The 15,041-nt window shown below is 45.6% G+C and overlaps 2 protein-coding genes across 5 annotated transcripts; one reads left to right on the top strand and one right to left on the bottom strand.

Moving 5' to 3' along the window:
* Nucleotides 1–288: 288 nt before the first annotated feature.
* Nucleotides 289–3,271, bottom strand: Nip7 (nucleolar pre-rRNA processing protein NIP7). The gene is made up of 5 exons (XM_026404470.2): nucleotides 3,140–3,271; nucleotides 2,936–3,022; nucleotides 2,702–2,840; nucleotides 1,635–1,775; nucleotides 289–1,428 (listed from the first exon to the last, which is right to left on the bottom strand). The coding sequence occupies exons 1-5, from the start codon at nucleotides 3,193–3,195 to the stop codon at nucleotides 1,309–1,311; spliced, it is 543 nt and encodes a 180-aa protein (XP_026260255.1). The 5' UTR covers nucleotides 3,196–3,271; the 3' UTR covers nucleotides 289–1,308.
* A 136-nt stretch (nucleotides 3,272–3,407) lies between these two features.
* On the top strand, nucleotides 3,408–15,041 carry Cog8 (component of oligomeric golgi complex 8). Of its 4 annotated transcripts, XM_077793140.1 has the most exons (6): nucleotides 3,409–3,852; nucleotides 5,237–5,444; nucleotides 6,376–7,203; nucleotides 8,483–8,651; nucleotides 9,813–9,989; nucleotides 11,937–15,041. In XM_077793140.1, exons 1-6 carry the CDS (start codon nucleotides 3,458–3,460, stop codon nucleotides 12,092–12,094), a joined length of 1,935 nt encoding a protein of 644 aa, XP_077649266.1. In that variant the 5' UTR covers nucleotides 3,409–3,457; the 3' UTR covers nucleotides 12,095–15,041. The 4 variants fall into 4 exon arrangements, with proteins under 4 accessions (XP_077649267.1, XP_077649266.1, XP_026260252.2 ...); XM_026404467.2 differs by lacking the exon at nucleotides 11,937–15,041 and having other exon boundaries at nucleotides 9,813–10,327; XM_077793141.1 differs by lacking the exons at nucleotides 8,483–8,651; nucleotides 9,813–9,989 and having other exon boundaries at nucleotides 3,408–3,852.

The following is a 15,041-nucleotide window of genomic DNA, read 5'->3' as shown; positions in this document are numbered from 1 at the left end:
TGTTCAGAGTTTAACTATTTCTAAAATATGAATTAAATGCCAAGATTAAAAAACTTTTCATCATAGAACAGTCCATTAGCCTTCAGTGATTCTACTTAGAAGTTAACAGAAAACCCTGGAAGGAAGAAGAGTAGACAATGGGACAAAAGCAAATTTGCTTGCAGAGATTAACAGGAGTTGGTAGAGTGCTTTTTGTAGTTTAAAGTATTTTATTTTCAGAGATGTTTCTTTTGGAATTAAAAATTTTATATTCATTTAAGAAATTGTTTTGTTTTACAGTACACGTGGTTTTTAAAACTTCTGGCTCTGAAATGTTCTCCTTTATAAAATATTTTAATTCTACAAGAGATTTTGGGGAAGTATGAGGATGAAGGAGCTAAATTATTTCAGGGTTTGTAATTAGTGCTTTTTTGTCCAGTCTAGTCAGGTTGATAAATGTTTTATAAAATCAAAGAAATTAACAAAATTACAAACTGGGATCATCCCATCCAAGAAAAAGAAGATAAAAAGAAAAAAAATAATCAAATTATACTCATAAGACCACATGCTTACTTAGTAAAAGAAATATATAATATAAAAATAACTCCTCTACCATTTTCTCCAACACCCATTGTTTGCCACGCACTGTGCCTTATGCTTTACAATCATGATTCCTAATCCTAAAAAAATTCTTAGACTGATGGCTAAAGTTGTTTTTTTTTTTTTTAACAGAAGGAAATGAAGCTTACGGAAGCTCAACAACTTATTCATAGCCGTATAGCTGACAAGTGGCAGAAGTAGGATTTGAATCCAAGTTTTTCTTCCATACCAAATAGCACTTACTGTATAGAAAAGCAGCTGACTAAATTGCACTTATTATTTTAGCCAAATTCATACCTAAAACCTCAGACATGGCCAAGTATTATATAGCAATATCTTTTGTGAATTAATAAATAACAAAGAAAATCCATTGTGTTCTTACCATGAGTCTGGAAAACAGTGTTATCACAGATAACAATAATACTATATTCTTGTCCTCAGTTCCAATAATTTAGAAGCTATTACTCAGAACAAGAAGCTCCCTGATTCAAATATAAAAGTATTCTATTTAGTTACAAATACAAATGATCTAAAACCCCACTTTTGAGTCACTTCTGTATAGTAAGAATCAGCCTGCACCTGTCAGTGATAATGAGAATATTAAACTAAGAAGTCCCTGTAGAGGTCACAGCGCTGACAAAACTCAGCATGATGGCGGCGTCTGCATAGACACAGGAAACAAAGCTAGGCCCTTCAACACAGATGTTAAGTTCTTGCGATGACTTCATTTTAAGTCAATGTCTCTTCATGCCGTACATATTCCCCAATGTCTGCTTGATGAAATACCACAATCGCCATGGGGTCTACTTTTCTGCAGTCTTGTGTAGACTTTGCTGCTACCCCAAAACCCTGGGATTCAAAAGAAGAGACACTAATTCACTCAAGTCATTCAATAAGCCCATGTTGAGGGCTGAAAATAATAAAAAACACAATTCTTGTCCTAGAGGAATTCAAAAGGTGCTTAGAAATTAGTTTCTCAGAAGCACAAATTGAAAATACATCCTTCTTGAATAAAAAGACACTTGGTTTTTGTAATAGCTACCATCTTTACTTACCAAAGGGATGTCTGCCATGGAGTATACCACCACTCCCTGGTACTGAGAGGTGTTTTCAGTAATTCGACCCAGACCAGATTTCAATACATGGTTTCCATAGAGGAAGGACTGCTCTGCTCCAGGCTTTATCCATACTTTATACTGTAAGATAGAATTAAAATGCAAAAGAGAAAAAAAAAAAACACACATACAGTAATAGTTATATCCCTGTGGATAAGTCAGCTGCTGTTTTGTGATTATTTTTTTAAAAAATATTTTGCTTTTTAGTTGTAGTTGGACACAATATCTTTATTTTATTTTTATGTGGTGCTGAGGATGGAACCCAGGGCCTCCCACGTGCTAGGTAAGCACTCTACCACTGAGCCACAACTCCAGCCCCTGTGATTATTTCTGAAAACAATTCTGGGGGCTGGGATTGTGGCTCAGCGGTAGAATGCTGGCCTAGCACGAGCGGGACCCAGGTTCGATCCTCAGCACCACATAAAAAATAAAGGCATTGTGTTGTGTCCACCTACACCTAAAAAATAAATATTAAAAAAAAAAAGAATTTGGGGGAAGGGGTAGGTGCATTTTTTTCCCCTCAAATTGTTCATCCACTGATCAGAACTGCCAAAAAGTTTTCTCAACTCCCATGGACAGTTTCTTTTTCTGAATCCCAGTACCCTCCTCATCACAGCCATTTATCTGGATTCTGATCTGCACAGGCTTTTCTACTTTGCTGGAGATTACTATACTATGCAGCTGCATGGCCAGGCAGCAAGACTTTAAAAAGTCTCCTTGTGCTGGCACTGGGCCAGGTACTCCACAGGAAAACAGCTGCCCAATGATTTGCGTTCTTTTTTGTTTTTGGTACCGGGGATTGAACCCAGAAGTGCTTTGAGCTGTTGCCTTTTTTTTTTTCCTTTTGTTTTGAGACAGGATCTCACTAAATTGCAGAGGCTGCCTCGAAACAGGCATCCTACTGGCTCAGCTTCCCGAGTTGCTGGGATTATAGCGTATCACCATTCTAAAGTGCCCCTTAACTTTGATCTCCTTCCAAGTGTCGAAATGGAAAGCATCCCACAAACCTTGGCATAGGGTGCAAGGTAATCCAGAGCTGTAATGTGCAAACGGAACTTGTGGGTCTTAGTGAATTTTCCAAAGCAGGTCCCCAGCGATACTAGCTTGTCCCCGGAGATATTGGCGGCCAGTTTCAAAATCTTCTCACTAATGGGATAAGCAGGAGAAAGGTTTCGAGTTAGGGAGGCTGAGGGGACGCAAGCCTCCACTTTATCCACACTGCCCGCTCAGCAACGCCTCACCTCACGTAGTACACCCGGTCGTTGTGCAGCCTGAAACAGTAGGTGCCATCGGGCCTGTCGACCAGCAGCTGAAGATTCTCCCCGATGCTGAGAGTAAAAAGAGGACTGGAGGCCGCGCCCGAACGGATTCACCCCGTACCGTGTCCCCACTCCACCCAGGGTCCACCGCGCACACACTCCCTCGTCCGCCCCATGTGCTCCTACTATTTGGCTATCTTCTCAAACATTACACGGGTCTCCTCCTCAGTTAAAGGCCGCATTTTCCCTCTAGGTTGAAACACCGGATCCTCGTGCTCCGCTGCCAGGAACGGAAGTCGGGTTCCGGCGGTTCCCTGGCAACCCCAAAGCCTGCCTCTCTAGCCCCGTCCTGCACTAGTGCCCCCTAACGTGGAGGACCGCCGAGGAAAGCAAATCCTCCAGGGAAGAAACCATAGAGACAGGAAATGTGACCCTGTTGCTTCCGGCCCTAGGCGCTCAGCGCCCTCACCGGTCTGGAGGGGAAGTGACGCAGCTGCGGGGAAGATGGCGGCTGCAGCGACTCTCCCATCTTCATCCACGGCTTCGGCCACGGCAACGGCAGCGGCAGCGGCTCTCGGAGAAGTGGAGGATGAAGGACTCCTGGCATCGCTCTTCCGGGACCGCTTCCCCGAGGCTCAGTGGCGGGAGCGGCCCGATGTGGGCCGCTACCTCCGGGAATTGAGCGGTTCGGGGTTGGAGAGGCTGCGGCGCGAGCCCGAGCGCCTGGCCGAGGAGCGGGCACAGCTGCTGCAACAGACACGCGACTTGGCCTTCGCCAACTACAAGACCTTTATCCGTGGCGCGGAGTGCACTGAGCGTATCCATCGCCTCTTCGGCGACGTGGAGGAGTCGCTTGGCCGCCTGCTCGATCGCTTGCCCAGCTTCCAGCAGAACTGCAGGTGCAGCCGCCCGGCCCTAAAGGAATCTCTAGTTATGATAGCTGACATTTAGGATGACAGAGATAGCTAACACGTTGCGCATACTATGTGCCAGGCTCTCCTCTGAACACTTTATTAATCCATTTAAACCTCACGATAGACTTCGAGGTAGATTACTATTTTATGAATAAGGAAGTGGAGACGTAGGTTAGTGACTTGTTCATTAACACAGCAACTAAGTTTTCAAGTCATGATTGGAATCCAGTCCTTGTAGGATTTCTGTACTAAATGAAAAGAATCCATGCAAAGCATTTATCATTGGGTCTGACATAGAATAAATGCCAACTTAATATATGTGCACACTTATGTAAATATGTAAATATGACAACAGCTCAGATAGGATGCCATCTGTGTCAGAACTTCCAGGGATAGGAAGCTGACTAGAAAATCCTCCCATTTGGGGGCATCAAAGACAATCAAAATTTCGTTTTTGAGCCATATTGTACTTCCTTGGGTCACAGTCCAGTTTTTCTAAGTTGTAGTCCAGCCTTTTATGATTCAAGTTTAATTTTACTTTTGATCCTTTGGATATTTGACAATAGCTTTTGTATCCTCCACGCCCCAAAATAGAGAAGGGACTTCATAAAGCAAGTCTCTGCAGTTATTACAGAGAAATAACAAAGTAGAATGTAGTGGGAATTAAAGTTGAACAGTAGCATAGGAGAGTGAAACCTGAGGGAACTTGGGGCAAGATTGTTAGTGCTTTATTATGAAAATAATAGTTTTAAAAGAATATTTGTCTCTTTTATTCTGCCACATTTACATTGCATCAGGTCTGTGTTAAGTGCTTCACATGCATCATCTCACTTAATTCTGGCATCATTTGAGGTAGATTGTATTAATGGTGAAGCACAGTGGTACATGCCTATAATCCCAGTCACTTGGGAGGCTGAGGCAGGAGGATTGCAAACTGAAGACCAACTTTAGCAACTTATTGAGGCCCTGAGGACTTAGCAAGAAAAAAAAATAGGAATGTGATTTAGTGGCTAAGCAACCCTGGGTTCAAAAAAAAAAAAAAATTACCAATGAAGAAACACTTCTGGAGAGCCTAAGTCCCTTGCTACAGCTACTTAGTTCCCCTTTATGGGATCTGGAACAGTCTAATCCTCTGCCAGTCCATGGCAGCTGATTCAGATCTATCATTTATTAGTTGTGTGATCTTGGACAAGTTGCTTCCCCTGAGATTAAAAATTCCCTCAAGTACATTTATTTACTTTATAGGTTTGGTTGTAAGGATTAAATCAGGTAAGCCATCTAACCCAGTGCCCAGTTTACAGTCAATGCTTGGTAATTAGCTAAGGTTTGGGGGCAGAGCATTAAGGGACTAACATCATCCTGTTTGTAGGAACTTTGTGAAGGAAGCTGAGGAGATCAGCTCCAACAGACGGATGAACACCCTGACTCTAAACCGGCACACAGAAATCCTGGAAATTCTGGAGATCCCTCAGCTTATGGATACCTGTGTCCGGAACAGCTACTATGAAGAGGCCCTGGAGCTTGCAGCCTATGTACGGCGATTGGAAAGGAAATACTCCTCCATTCCTGTCATCCAGGTAGCCTGCTTGCCCAGAGTATTCAAGCTGAATTTTTTCTCCCCAGTACTGGGGATTGCCCTCAGACCTTTTTTTATTCTTTTAGGACTGGGGATTGAACCCAGGAGTACTTCACCACTGAACTATGTCCTTACATTCCCAGCACTTTTTATTTTTTATTTTGAGACAGGGTCTCATTCAGTTGCTGAGGGTCTTGGTAAGTTGTTGAGGATGGCCTTGAACTTGGCAGTCCTCCTGCCTTTGCCTTCTAAGTGATTGGAATTATGAGAGAGCCATCACAAGTGGCTAAACTGATCTTATGATCATTAATGTGGTTGTGACTGAACTGTTAGATAAAAACCTTTGCATGTTTCACATCAGTTTCTGTCAGGCAGGCAAGCTTGAGCAGAAAACATTGATTGATTCATTCAAAGATACATGTTTGAATCAGGTGCCAAGCACTGATCTAGGTGCCAGGATTGTGGTTGATCAAAGTAGTCAAGGCCATGGCTCTCATGAAGCTTACATTCTAGTGGAGGTCTGATAATTGACAAATAATATGATTATTTCAGATAGTGGTAAATGTCCAAAGAAAATAAACTAGGGACCAGCCAGCCACTCTGGGGGCTGAGACAGGAAGATCACAAGTTCAAGGGAAGCCTCAGCAACTTAGTGAGAACCTGTCTCAAAAAATAAAAGAACTAGCAATGCAGCTCAGTGGTAAAGCACCCCTAGGTTCAACCCCAGTATCTAAAAAAAAAAAAAAAAAATGCAAGCAAGGGAGTTATGCAACCAGATCTATTTTTGTAAGCCTGTCCTGCCAGTATCAGCTTTAGAAATACATTTTGTATATCAGGAAAACCATAGGAAGTTTGTCTGAAATGTTCAGGGTTAGTGGAGTGGGTTCCAGAGAGTGTCTCTGTATGTTGTTACTCATTCCTTGTTTTGTCAGGGCATTGTGAACGAAGTGCGCCAGTCTATGCAGCTGATGCTGAGCCAACTAATTCAGCAACTGAGGACCAACATCCAGCTCCCTGCCTGCCTCCGCGTCATTGGCTACCTACGGCGCATGGACATCTTCACTGAAGCTGAGTTAAGAGTAAAGTTTCTTCAGGCCCGAGATGCTTGGCTCCGTTCCATCCTGACTACAATCCCTAATGATGATCCCTATTTCCATATCACAAAAACTATTGAAGCCTGCCGAGTCCACCTCTTTGATATCATCACACAGTACCGTGCCATTTTCTCAGACGAGGACCCACTGCTGCCAACTGCCATGGGGGAGCACACTGTGAATGAGGGTGCCATCTTTCATGGATGGGTGCTGCAGAAAGTTTCACAGTTCCTGCAGGTGCTGGAGACTGACCTTTACCGGGGTATAGGAGGCCGCTTGGACTCTCTGCTGGGCCAGTGTATGTACTTTGGGCTGTCATTCAGCCGGGTGGGGGCTGATTTCCGGGGTCAGTTGGCTCCTGTTTTCCAGCAAGTGGCCATCAATACTTTCCAGAAAGCAATTCAGGAAGCAGTGGAAAAATTCCAGGATGAGATGAATTCCTATACCCTCATCTCAGCTCCAGCCATCCTGGGCAGCAGTAACATTCCTGCTGCTGTGCCAGCCACTCAACCAGGGACACTGCAGCCACCAATGGTACTTTTAGACTTCCCTCCCCTTGCGTGCTTCCTCAACAATATTCTGGTTGCCTTCAATGACCTGCGTCTCTGCTGCCCTGTGGCCCTGGCACAGGATGTTACTGGTACCTTGGAGGATGCCCTTGTTAAGGTGAGCACATTCATTGGTTTTCTCCTATCCTGGGCTGCCTTTGGTAACAGATGGCCTGACTTTTGTGATAAACCAGTGGTGTCCTTGGAGAGGTTGTGTAGTTTTGGAAGTTTTTCTAGTTGAGAAATTTCTGCTTTGTGGGAACTGGAACCATCACCATTCACGAAGTGGTTCACCCGAGATCATGATTCAGCAATATATTAGTTTTCTACTGCTATATAACAAATTTCCACAAATTTAGCAGCTTATATGTCTATTATTGCTAGTCGTAGTATCCCTGGGTCCTGTTCAGGGTCTTACCAAGTTGTAGTTAAGCTGTCTAGGCTGTGGTAGCTCAGGACTTCCTTTCAGGCTCATTCAGGTTGGCAGTTTTCATTCCTGACAGTTAACAAAAGTTTTTCGACTGAGATCCTCAACTCTGTGGAGGGCTGTCCCCTCCACAGACAGACAGCTCATAGCATAGATGTTTCTTCCTTTTTTTTTTTTTTTTTTTTGGTACCATGGATTGAACCCAGGGGCACTTAACCACTGAGCTACATCCCCAGCCCTTTTTTATATTTTATTTAGAGGCAGGGTCTAAATAAAATATTGCTCAGGGGCTTACCAAGTTGCTGAGGCTGGCTTTGAATTCATGATCCTCCTGCTTCAGCTTTCTAAACTGCTGGGATTACAGGAATGTGCTACCATTCCTGGCTATGGCTGTTTCTTTAAGGCCAGCAGGAGAGCATCTCTCCTACTTTAGTCTCTTCTTTTAGGTATATTGTTTTAAAAGGTTCATCTCTCATGTATAACTGAAAAGAACAAATTAAAAAAAAAAAGTTCATTTGATTAAGTCATACCCATCCAGGATAATCTCCCTTTTGATTAATTCAAAGTTAACTGCTTCATTTTCTTGGATCCATCACAGACCTGGTCCAGCCCCCAAGGATATCAAAAACCATGTATTCTCTGTATAATTTCATGACTCTTCCACTAGAACTGGAGACTACACCAGTAATGAAACAAGTTGGGTAAGAAATATATTAGGAAGATGACAATTGCAAAGATTGGCCACAGTTCTGAGTTTAAACAAGATAGTATTGTTTGCAATGAAAACCTGAAGGTTGAGCTGGGGATACAGCTCAGTTGGTAGAGTGCTTGCCTCGAATGCACAAGGCCCTGGGTTCAATCCTCAGCACCACAAAAAAGAAGAAAAAGAAAGAAAACAAACCTGAAGGCTGCACATCTGTGCTCCATTTCATGCACTGTGCCAGTGATTGATGGTATTCTTGTCTTTTAGGTAACTAAAATAATCCTGGCCTTCCATCGCGCAGAAGAGGCTGCCTTCAGCAGTGGAGAACAAGAGCTCTTCGTCCAATTTTGCACTGTCTTCCTGGAAGACCTTGTTCCTTATTTAAATCGTTGTCTTCAAGTCCTTTTCCCACCAGCTCAGCTAGCACAGACTTTAGGTAAGAGAAAGGATTTTTTAAAAAACTTTTACAGGTATGTAATTTGTTTTTTAGTAAATATACAAATATGTACAATAGACACGCCATAGAATTTTATAACATCTCCAACACCTCAAAAAAGATAATTTGTGCCGACTTTTAGTTCCTCCTCAATCATATCCTTAGCCCCAGGCAACCTCCATTCTGTTTATTTCTGTCCCAGTTTATTTTTGTAGTGTTAGAGATCAAACCTGAGTCCTTCTGTTTGCCCACAAGTCCTCTACCACTGAGCTGCATCCCCAGCCCCAGAGAAGGGTTTTTTGCTTTGTTTCTGTGGTACTGGGGATTGAACCCAGGGGTATTCTACCACCAAGCTATGCCCCAGCCCATTCTTGAAATAGGATTTCACCAAGTTGCTGAGGAATTACAGGTGTAAACCACCACACCCAGCATTAGAGAAGGGTTTTTATTATTATTTAGGGTTTTTTTGAGGGTCGTTCTGGAGACTGAACCCAGGGTCTCAAGCATCCTAGGCAAGCATGTGGCCAGCCCCAGAGAGGAGGGATTTTAAAAATATTTTTTTCCCCAGTTTGCTTTCTCCTCACTTGCTTTCATCCTCATCCTGGTGGAGCTGGGGGTGAGGGAGGCACAACTCCCCAAAGGGTAGTAAGTTAGTGATCACACTGGCTAAGAGTGGCTGCCCTCCATCTTGGCCCTAATTTTTCCTTGGGTCTGTCCCAGGAATCTGTGCTAAGTAATCTTTTTGCTCTGGCTCCATCCAGTGTTCCCTATGCTATTCCAAATTACCATTGTGGTCTTGCTTTACAGTATAGTTTCTTGTCCCACATCACAAAGATGGTCTTTGCTGTATTGAAATATGTAATTTTGAGCCAGGCTTAATGCCCCATCCCTCTAATTCCAGAGATTCAGGAGGTTGAGGCAGGAGGATCAAGTCCAAAGCCAGCCCCAGCAACTTAGAACTTGTCTCTGAATACAAAAGGGCTGCAATGTAGTTCAGTGGTAAAGCAGCTCTGGGTTCAATTTCTGGTACCAAAAAGGAAAAGAAAAAAAAAGTAATTGGTGTGTGTTTCTTACTCTAGTATTTTTTTTCCCTGTGACTTCTGTATTTGATTTTATTAATAACGTTTTTTTCCATTTCCCTTTCCCTACCATCTGGGGCAGGCATTCCACCCACTCAGCTTTCCAAATATGGAAACCTTGGGCATGTGGACATCATCCTTATCCAGGAGCCTCTCGAATTTATCCTGCCTAAGAGAGAAGTGGTCTTCTCTCTAGATGACAAGGAGCTAGCATCCAAGCTCACAGATTCTGCACCGCAGCCTCCTGCTGAGGAGCCGATTTTGGGGTCTGCTGCTGCAGCGTGCCACGCTGGTGGGCCAGAGGAGATGGAGACAGCGGAGTCGCCGCAGGGGAAGCTGAGGGAGGGGGGTGCGTTGCTGGCCGAGGCGCCTAATACGGGGTCTTAGCCGGTGTTCAAGTCGCCCAGGATGGGGAGCAGCTTGTGGTGCGTGGGATCAGAAGTTCCAGCAACTCGGGGCATAGAGTCGCTGTCGGTCAGGGCTGCGTCGCCAGGAACGGGCTGCGAGGTTGTTCACGGGGACAAAGAGGGTACTTCCCAGTCACTCCTGTACGTGGGTGGAATTAAAACAATAAAGCTGGACGATAGTCACGACCTGGCTGCTGGTCCTCTCGCTGATGGTCTCTCCCAAGGTGCGCGGCAACTACACTTCCCGGCGTCCCTGGCGGCAGCGGGGCGGGGGAAACGGCCGGGGGGAGCGGGTTCCTGCTGGTGCGCGCCATGGGTCGGCTGTTGAACACGCTGCCGCTGTTAGGAACGCTGCGGGCGCGTGGCTGCCCAGGGACCGGCCCGCTATGCGGAGCTGGAGCGGGTGGCGCACGGGCCTGCAGCTCCACAGCGGCCGTGGACGGTCTAGAGGGCCCGGCGCGCCAGCGCTCCTACCGGCACTACGTGAGACGTCTGTTGTTAGGAGCGCCGCAGCCGCCGTACTTGCACGTTTGCCAGATCGGGGACCCGGTGCTGCGGGCGGTAGCGGCCCCGGTGGAGCCGGCGCAACTGGAGACCCCGGAGCTGCAGCGGCTGGTGGAGCGGCTAGTGCAGGTGATGCGGCGCCGGCGATGCGTAGGCCTGAGCGCGCCGCAGCTGGGGGTGCCGCTGCAGGTGCTGGCCCTGGAGTTCCCCGAGGCGCTCTTCCGCGCCTGCGCGCCGCGCCTGCGCGCGCTCCGCCAGATGGAGCCTTTTCCGCTGCGCGTGCTCGTGAACCCTCGTCTGCGGGTGCTGGATAGCAACGTTGTCACCTTTCCCGAGGGCTGCGAGAGCGTCGCCGGCTTCCTGGCCTGCGTTCCCCGCTTCCAGGCTGTGCAGATCTCAGGTGCGGGCGGCCGGGCCGGGGCGGCTGGGTAACTTTGCGCTCTCGCCCTGACAGTGGAGGCGGCGGCACCGGAGCCCACGGAACGGTCTCTGCGAAGCTCCAGGGAGTGTGCAGACTTGCACACTCTGCAGAGGCTCCCTTGGGAGCAAAGCAGGACCAGGGAGCGCTAGGGACTCGGGAGTGTCGGACTGGTGGGGAAGGAGGCTTCTGTCAGGTCAGGGCTCCCTCGGGACACGGGTTGGGAGGTGCCCTAATTCCGCAGGTAGTTGCCCGTCCAGCCTGGATTTAATTCTCTTTTCCTGTCTCCTCCTCTGCTTCTCTCTCTCCCTCCTTCCCCACACCCCACATTCGTTTCCTCTCCCTCTCTCCTGCCCCACTGTATCTGTCAAAATGGGTTTGGAGAAGTGGAACCCAGCGTTGCCAAGCCCAGGGCAGTAAACCATCCGCCTCTGTCATACCATAGATGTTTTGTAGAATGGTTCTCTGAAGGGGTTGGGATGACTGTTATTCTTGAGCAAATAACTTCGGCCAAGAAGGTCAGAAGGTGTCTCTTTATTTTCTACTCTACCAGGCTAACATACCTTTGATAGGAAGCAACACTTGACAAGTGAGAAGAAAGGAGGGCATCTTAGCGAAAGATTTCTCATTGTCCGCCTCATATTGAGCCCCACAACCTTATTATTAGAGGGGGAACTAGGTATACTTGGGAATGGGCAGAATTGAGGCATCTTCTCTAGGAGGGGTAGGGGCTGCTGTCTACATTTGCTTACTTATGTTGCCTCTTGTAAATAGGAGCAAACAGGGCAGGGGGCAGGGAACAGCACAAGGAGGTTGAGAATGATGCAGTTAAGCATGTCCTCACCTCACCTGGATCATCATGTAACTTTCTTTACAGGAATGGACCCAAGAGGAGAACAGGTGGAGTGGCAGGCAAGAGGGTGGACAGCCCGCATCATCCAGCATGAGATGGACCACTTGCAAGGCTGCCTGTTCATTGACAAAATGGACAGCAGGACATTTACAAACATCCACTGGATGGAGGTGAATGACTGAAGCTTTCCTGCTGGGGCTGAGGATCTGGAAAGACTAAATGCAAATACCTGAATCTGAGTTGGGAATATCTTATTTGCCTTCAACTTGGTATTGGTCCTGATATGAAACAAAACATTGGACTTCCAGAGCATATTGAACTGAGTTAGAGGACAATCTTAGAAATGTTTATTCCAGTGAGGTTTGGACAAAATATTGCTACAATTTGAGAAAAATAACCCCCCTGAAATGGATGTGTCTTGACATTTTTGTATGGAGAGAAGAGGGGCAAGTACATAACCATTCTCAACAGTGATATCATAAGACCTGTATAACTTACTTCCAAAGCCAAGATTTCATAGTAACACAGTTCCCAAATATTAGAAAGCTGTGTTTTAAAATGCAGGTAAGGGGGCTGAGGCTGTAGCTCAGTGGCAGAGCACTTGCCTAGTATTCCTGAGGCACTGGGTTCAACCCTCAGCACCGCATAAAAATAAACTAATAAAGACATTCTGTCCATCTACACCTATAAAACAAAAAGTTAAAAAAATGCAGATAAGGCATTTTTCTGAGTTTCTCTGAGTTCTTTTTACAAAGGGCTTGTATATGTCTGACTTGGAGAGTCCTTGTTTGCCTTGGATACCAGGTGCTTATAAAAGTAAAACACAGGACAGAGTGGTCCCAATTCAAGAAAGTGTTTAATAACATTATTAATGTAAATACGTATCCACACATTTTAACAGGTTCAGATAGTTTAGGTCTCCACCTTTCTTTCTCTCTTTTTTTAAGATGGCATCTTGTTGCCTTGCTCAAGCTGGGCTCAAACTCCCAGTCTTCTTGCCTCAACCTCTGAAGTAAGTGGGATTATAGGTGTGCACCACTGTACCCAGCTCAGGTCTATTACCTGCCACCTTTAACAAAGGTAGGGAAAAGTTTGCTGCTAAGATCTGTTGAACAGCGGGTACTTGGCTCATTGGTTGGGTGGAGGCCATGGAACAGGGCTGGAGGTGGGAATGACAACTGATAGGGAGCGAGCCCCTTCCTGTCACAATTAAGATAGTAATGGAAAGCAGAATTGGTACTTAGCTGTTTACCATGCTTATTTTGAAAAAAATAAATTAGCATCATACTACCAGTGTTTAACTTTTACGAAACTGTTGAGTTTTGTCAAGAGGTGAAGGAATTCCAAAAGTATTAGGTAAATTGTCTAACCTCATTTTTATGTTGAGGTTTGAGGTATTCAAGTTTTTTTGTTTGTTTTTATTTGTATTGCTGGAGGCTGTGCACAGGCTCTACCACTGAACTATACCCTTAGCCTCTGAAGCAGGTGTTCTTGTAAAACAAAATCCTCAGTGTACACAAATGAGGGCTGGGGGTGTAGGTCAATGGCAGGTCAGAGCACTTGTCTAGCATGCGGGAGGTCCTGGGTTTAATCCCCAGTACTGCAAAAACACAATAACATGCACGGAGGTGCATGCCTGTAATTTTAGCTAGTTAGGAGGCGGAGGTAAGAAAATCACAAGTTGGAGGCCAGCCTGGACAACTTAGTGAGACAATCTCAAAAACTAAAAAGGGCTGGGCATGTAGCTTAGTGGTAGGGAGTCCAGTAAATTATTTAGACAAGCCCAGGAAAAACCCACTCTTGTTTATAGTTTTCTCTAACTTTGGAGCAGGCTGACAGGCTGAAGATGCAGTGAAACTGGAGAAAAATCACCACCAAGCACTGCCCCACGGTTAGACTACAATGCTTCCTTGTAGTCTGAGGGTCACAGCCCTTTGGTGATACCTTTGTGATGGTCAGTATCAACAAATCCTTGCATTTCCAATAAAGAAAATTTCTCTCATCAAGGTAGGTATTGGCCACAAAAACCACACACATGTACCAGTTAGAATCTTGAACTTTTTTTTTTTTTTGCTTTTTGGGTATCAGGGATTGAACCCAGGGGTGCTACATCCCCAGCCTGTTTTATTTTTGAGACAGGGCCTCACTGAGTTGCTGAGGCTGGTCCCCAACTTGTGATCCTCCTGCCTCAGCCTCCCAAGTTGTTGGGATTATAAGCATGTGCCATCATGCCTGGTCCCACACAGGTTTTAAGAAAAGAATTAAGGCTGGGGATGTAGCTCACTGGTAGAGAATGTGCTTAGTATGCTTGAGGGCCTGCATTCAGTCCCAATAAAATAAAATATAGATGAATAATACCAGTTTTGGAGGGAAGAATGGCTAGACCATCCCTTCACAGGCCTTTTCCATGTGGTTGTCAGGGTGAAGCTAAAAGTGCTGTGTCTGCTCCATATCACACAGCATTTCTGGGGCTGCCAGCTTTGGAACCTTGGTGTCTACTTCAGGGGTCACCAAGTCCACTGGCTGCCTGGTGGGCAACATAAATGAGTGGGGAAAGGGAACTCCTTTTAAACAGGGCAGCCCCTGCCAGGGATGTAGGCCTAGTTTTACCTCCAGAGCCAGAAATCTGCCTTTTTTTTTTTTTTTTTTTTTTTTTTTTTTTTTTTTTTTTTTGGTACTAGGGATTGAACACCTGGGTGCTTTACCACTGAGCTACATCCCCAGCCCTTTTATTTTTGAGTCAGGACCTCACTACATTGCTAAAACTGGCCTTGAACTTGGGATCCTCTGGCCTCAGGAGTTCAAGTCACTGGTATTACAGGTGTGTGTCACCACCCAGAAAAATCTACATTTTTATGTCAATTTTTGATTTTTTAAATGTTGGCAGCAGACCAAACCAAACAGCTGCAGGTTATGTCTGACACATAGGCCTCCCACTTTGCAGTCTGTGATCTGGACACTGGACAATAAGAAGAGCTGACCAGGTCCCTTAAATACCCCCAGCCAATCTTCTGAGCCACCTTACTGGAGAGCAGACCTGAGAACTGTAGAAGGTGGCCAGCATTCCTGCTTGCTTCCTACTCTGCTGAGAAGAGGAGAGGAAGAAGCAAAGAAAATGAGAGCATGTTA

This window comes from Urocitellus parryii, chromosome 15 (genome assembly GCF_045843805.1).
Source record: "Urocitellus parryii isolate mUroPar1 chromosome 15, mUroPar1.hap1, whole genome shotgun sequence".
NCBI classification, from domain to species: domain Eukaryota; kingdom Metazoa; phylum Chordata; class Mammalia; order Rodentia; family Sciuridae; genus Urocitellus; species Urocitellus parryii.
Note: the sequence above shows the minus strand (reverse complement) of the source record. Positions and strands in the feature narration are given on the sequence as shown.

What these genes read in the sequence shown, in the direction of transcription:
- Nip7 (XM_026404470.2), bottom strand. Translation starts at nt 3,195, where the DNA reads ATGCGGCCTTTAACTGAGGAGGAGACCCGTGTAATGTTTGAGAAGATA. An exon ending in ACCTTGCACCCTATGCCAAG is followed by an intron (nt 1,776 to 2,701) that starts GTTTGTGGGATG and finishes TCTATCTTACAG; the next exon opens with TATAAAGTATGGATAAAGCC. An exon ending in CCATGGCAGACATCCCTTTG is followed by an intron (nt 1,429 to 1,634) that starts GTAAGTAAAGAT and finishes TTTGAATCCCAG; the next exon opens with GGTTTTGGGGTAGCAGCAAA.
- Cog8 (XM_077793140.1), top strand. Translation starts at nt 3,458, where the DNA reads ATGGCGGCTGCAGCGACTCTCCCATCTTCATCCACGGCTTCGGCCACG. An exon ending in TGGAGGATGCCCTTGTTAAG is followed by an intron (nt 7,204 to 8,482) that starts GTGAGCACATTC and finishes CTTGTCTTTTAG; the next exon opens with GTAACTAAAATAATCCTGGC. An exon ending in GCCTCCTGCTGAGGAGCCGA is followed by an intron (nt 9,990 to 11,936) that starts TTTTGGGGTCTG and finishes CTTTCTTTACAG; the next exon opens with GAATGGACCCAAGAGGAGAA.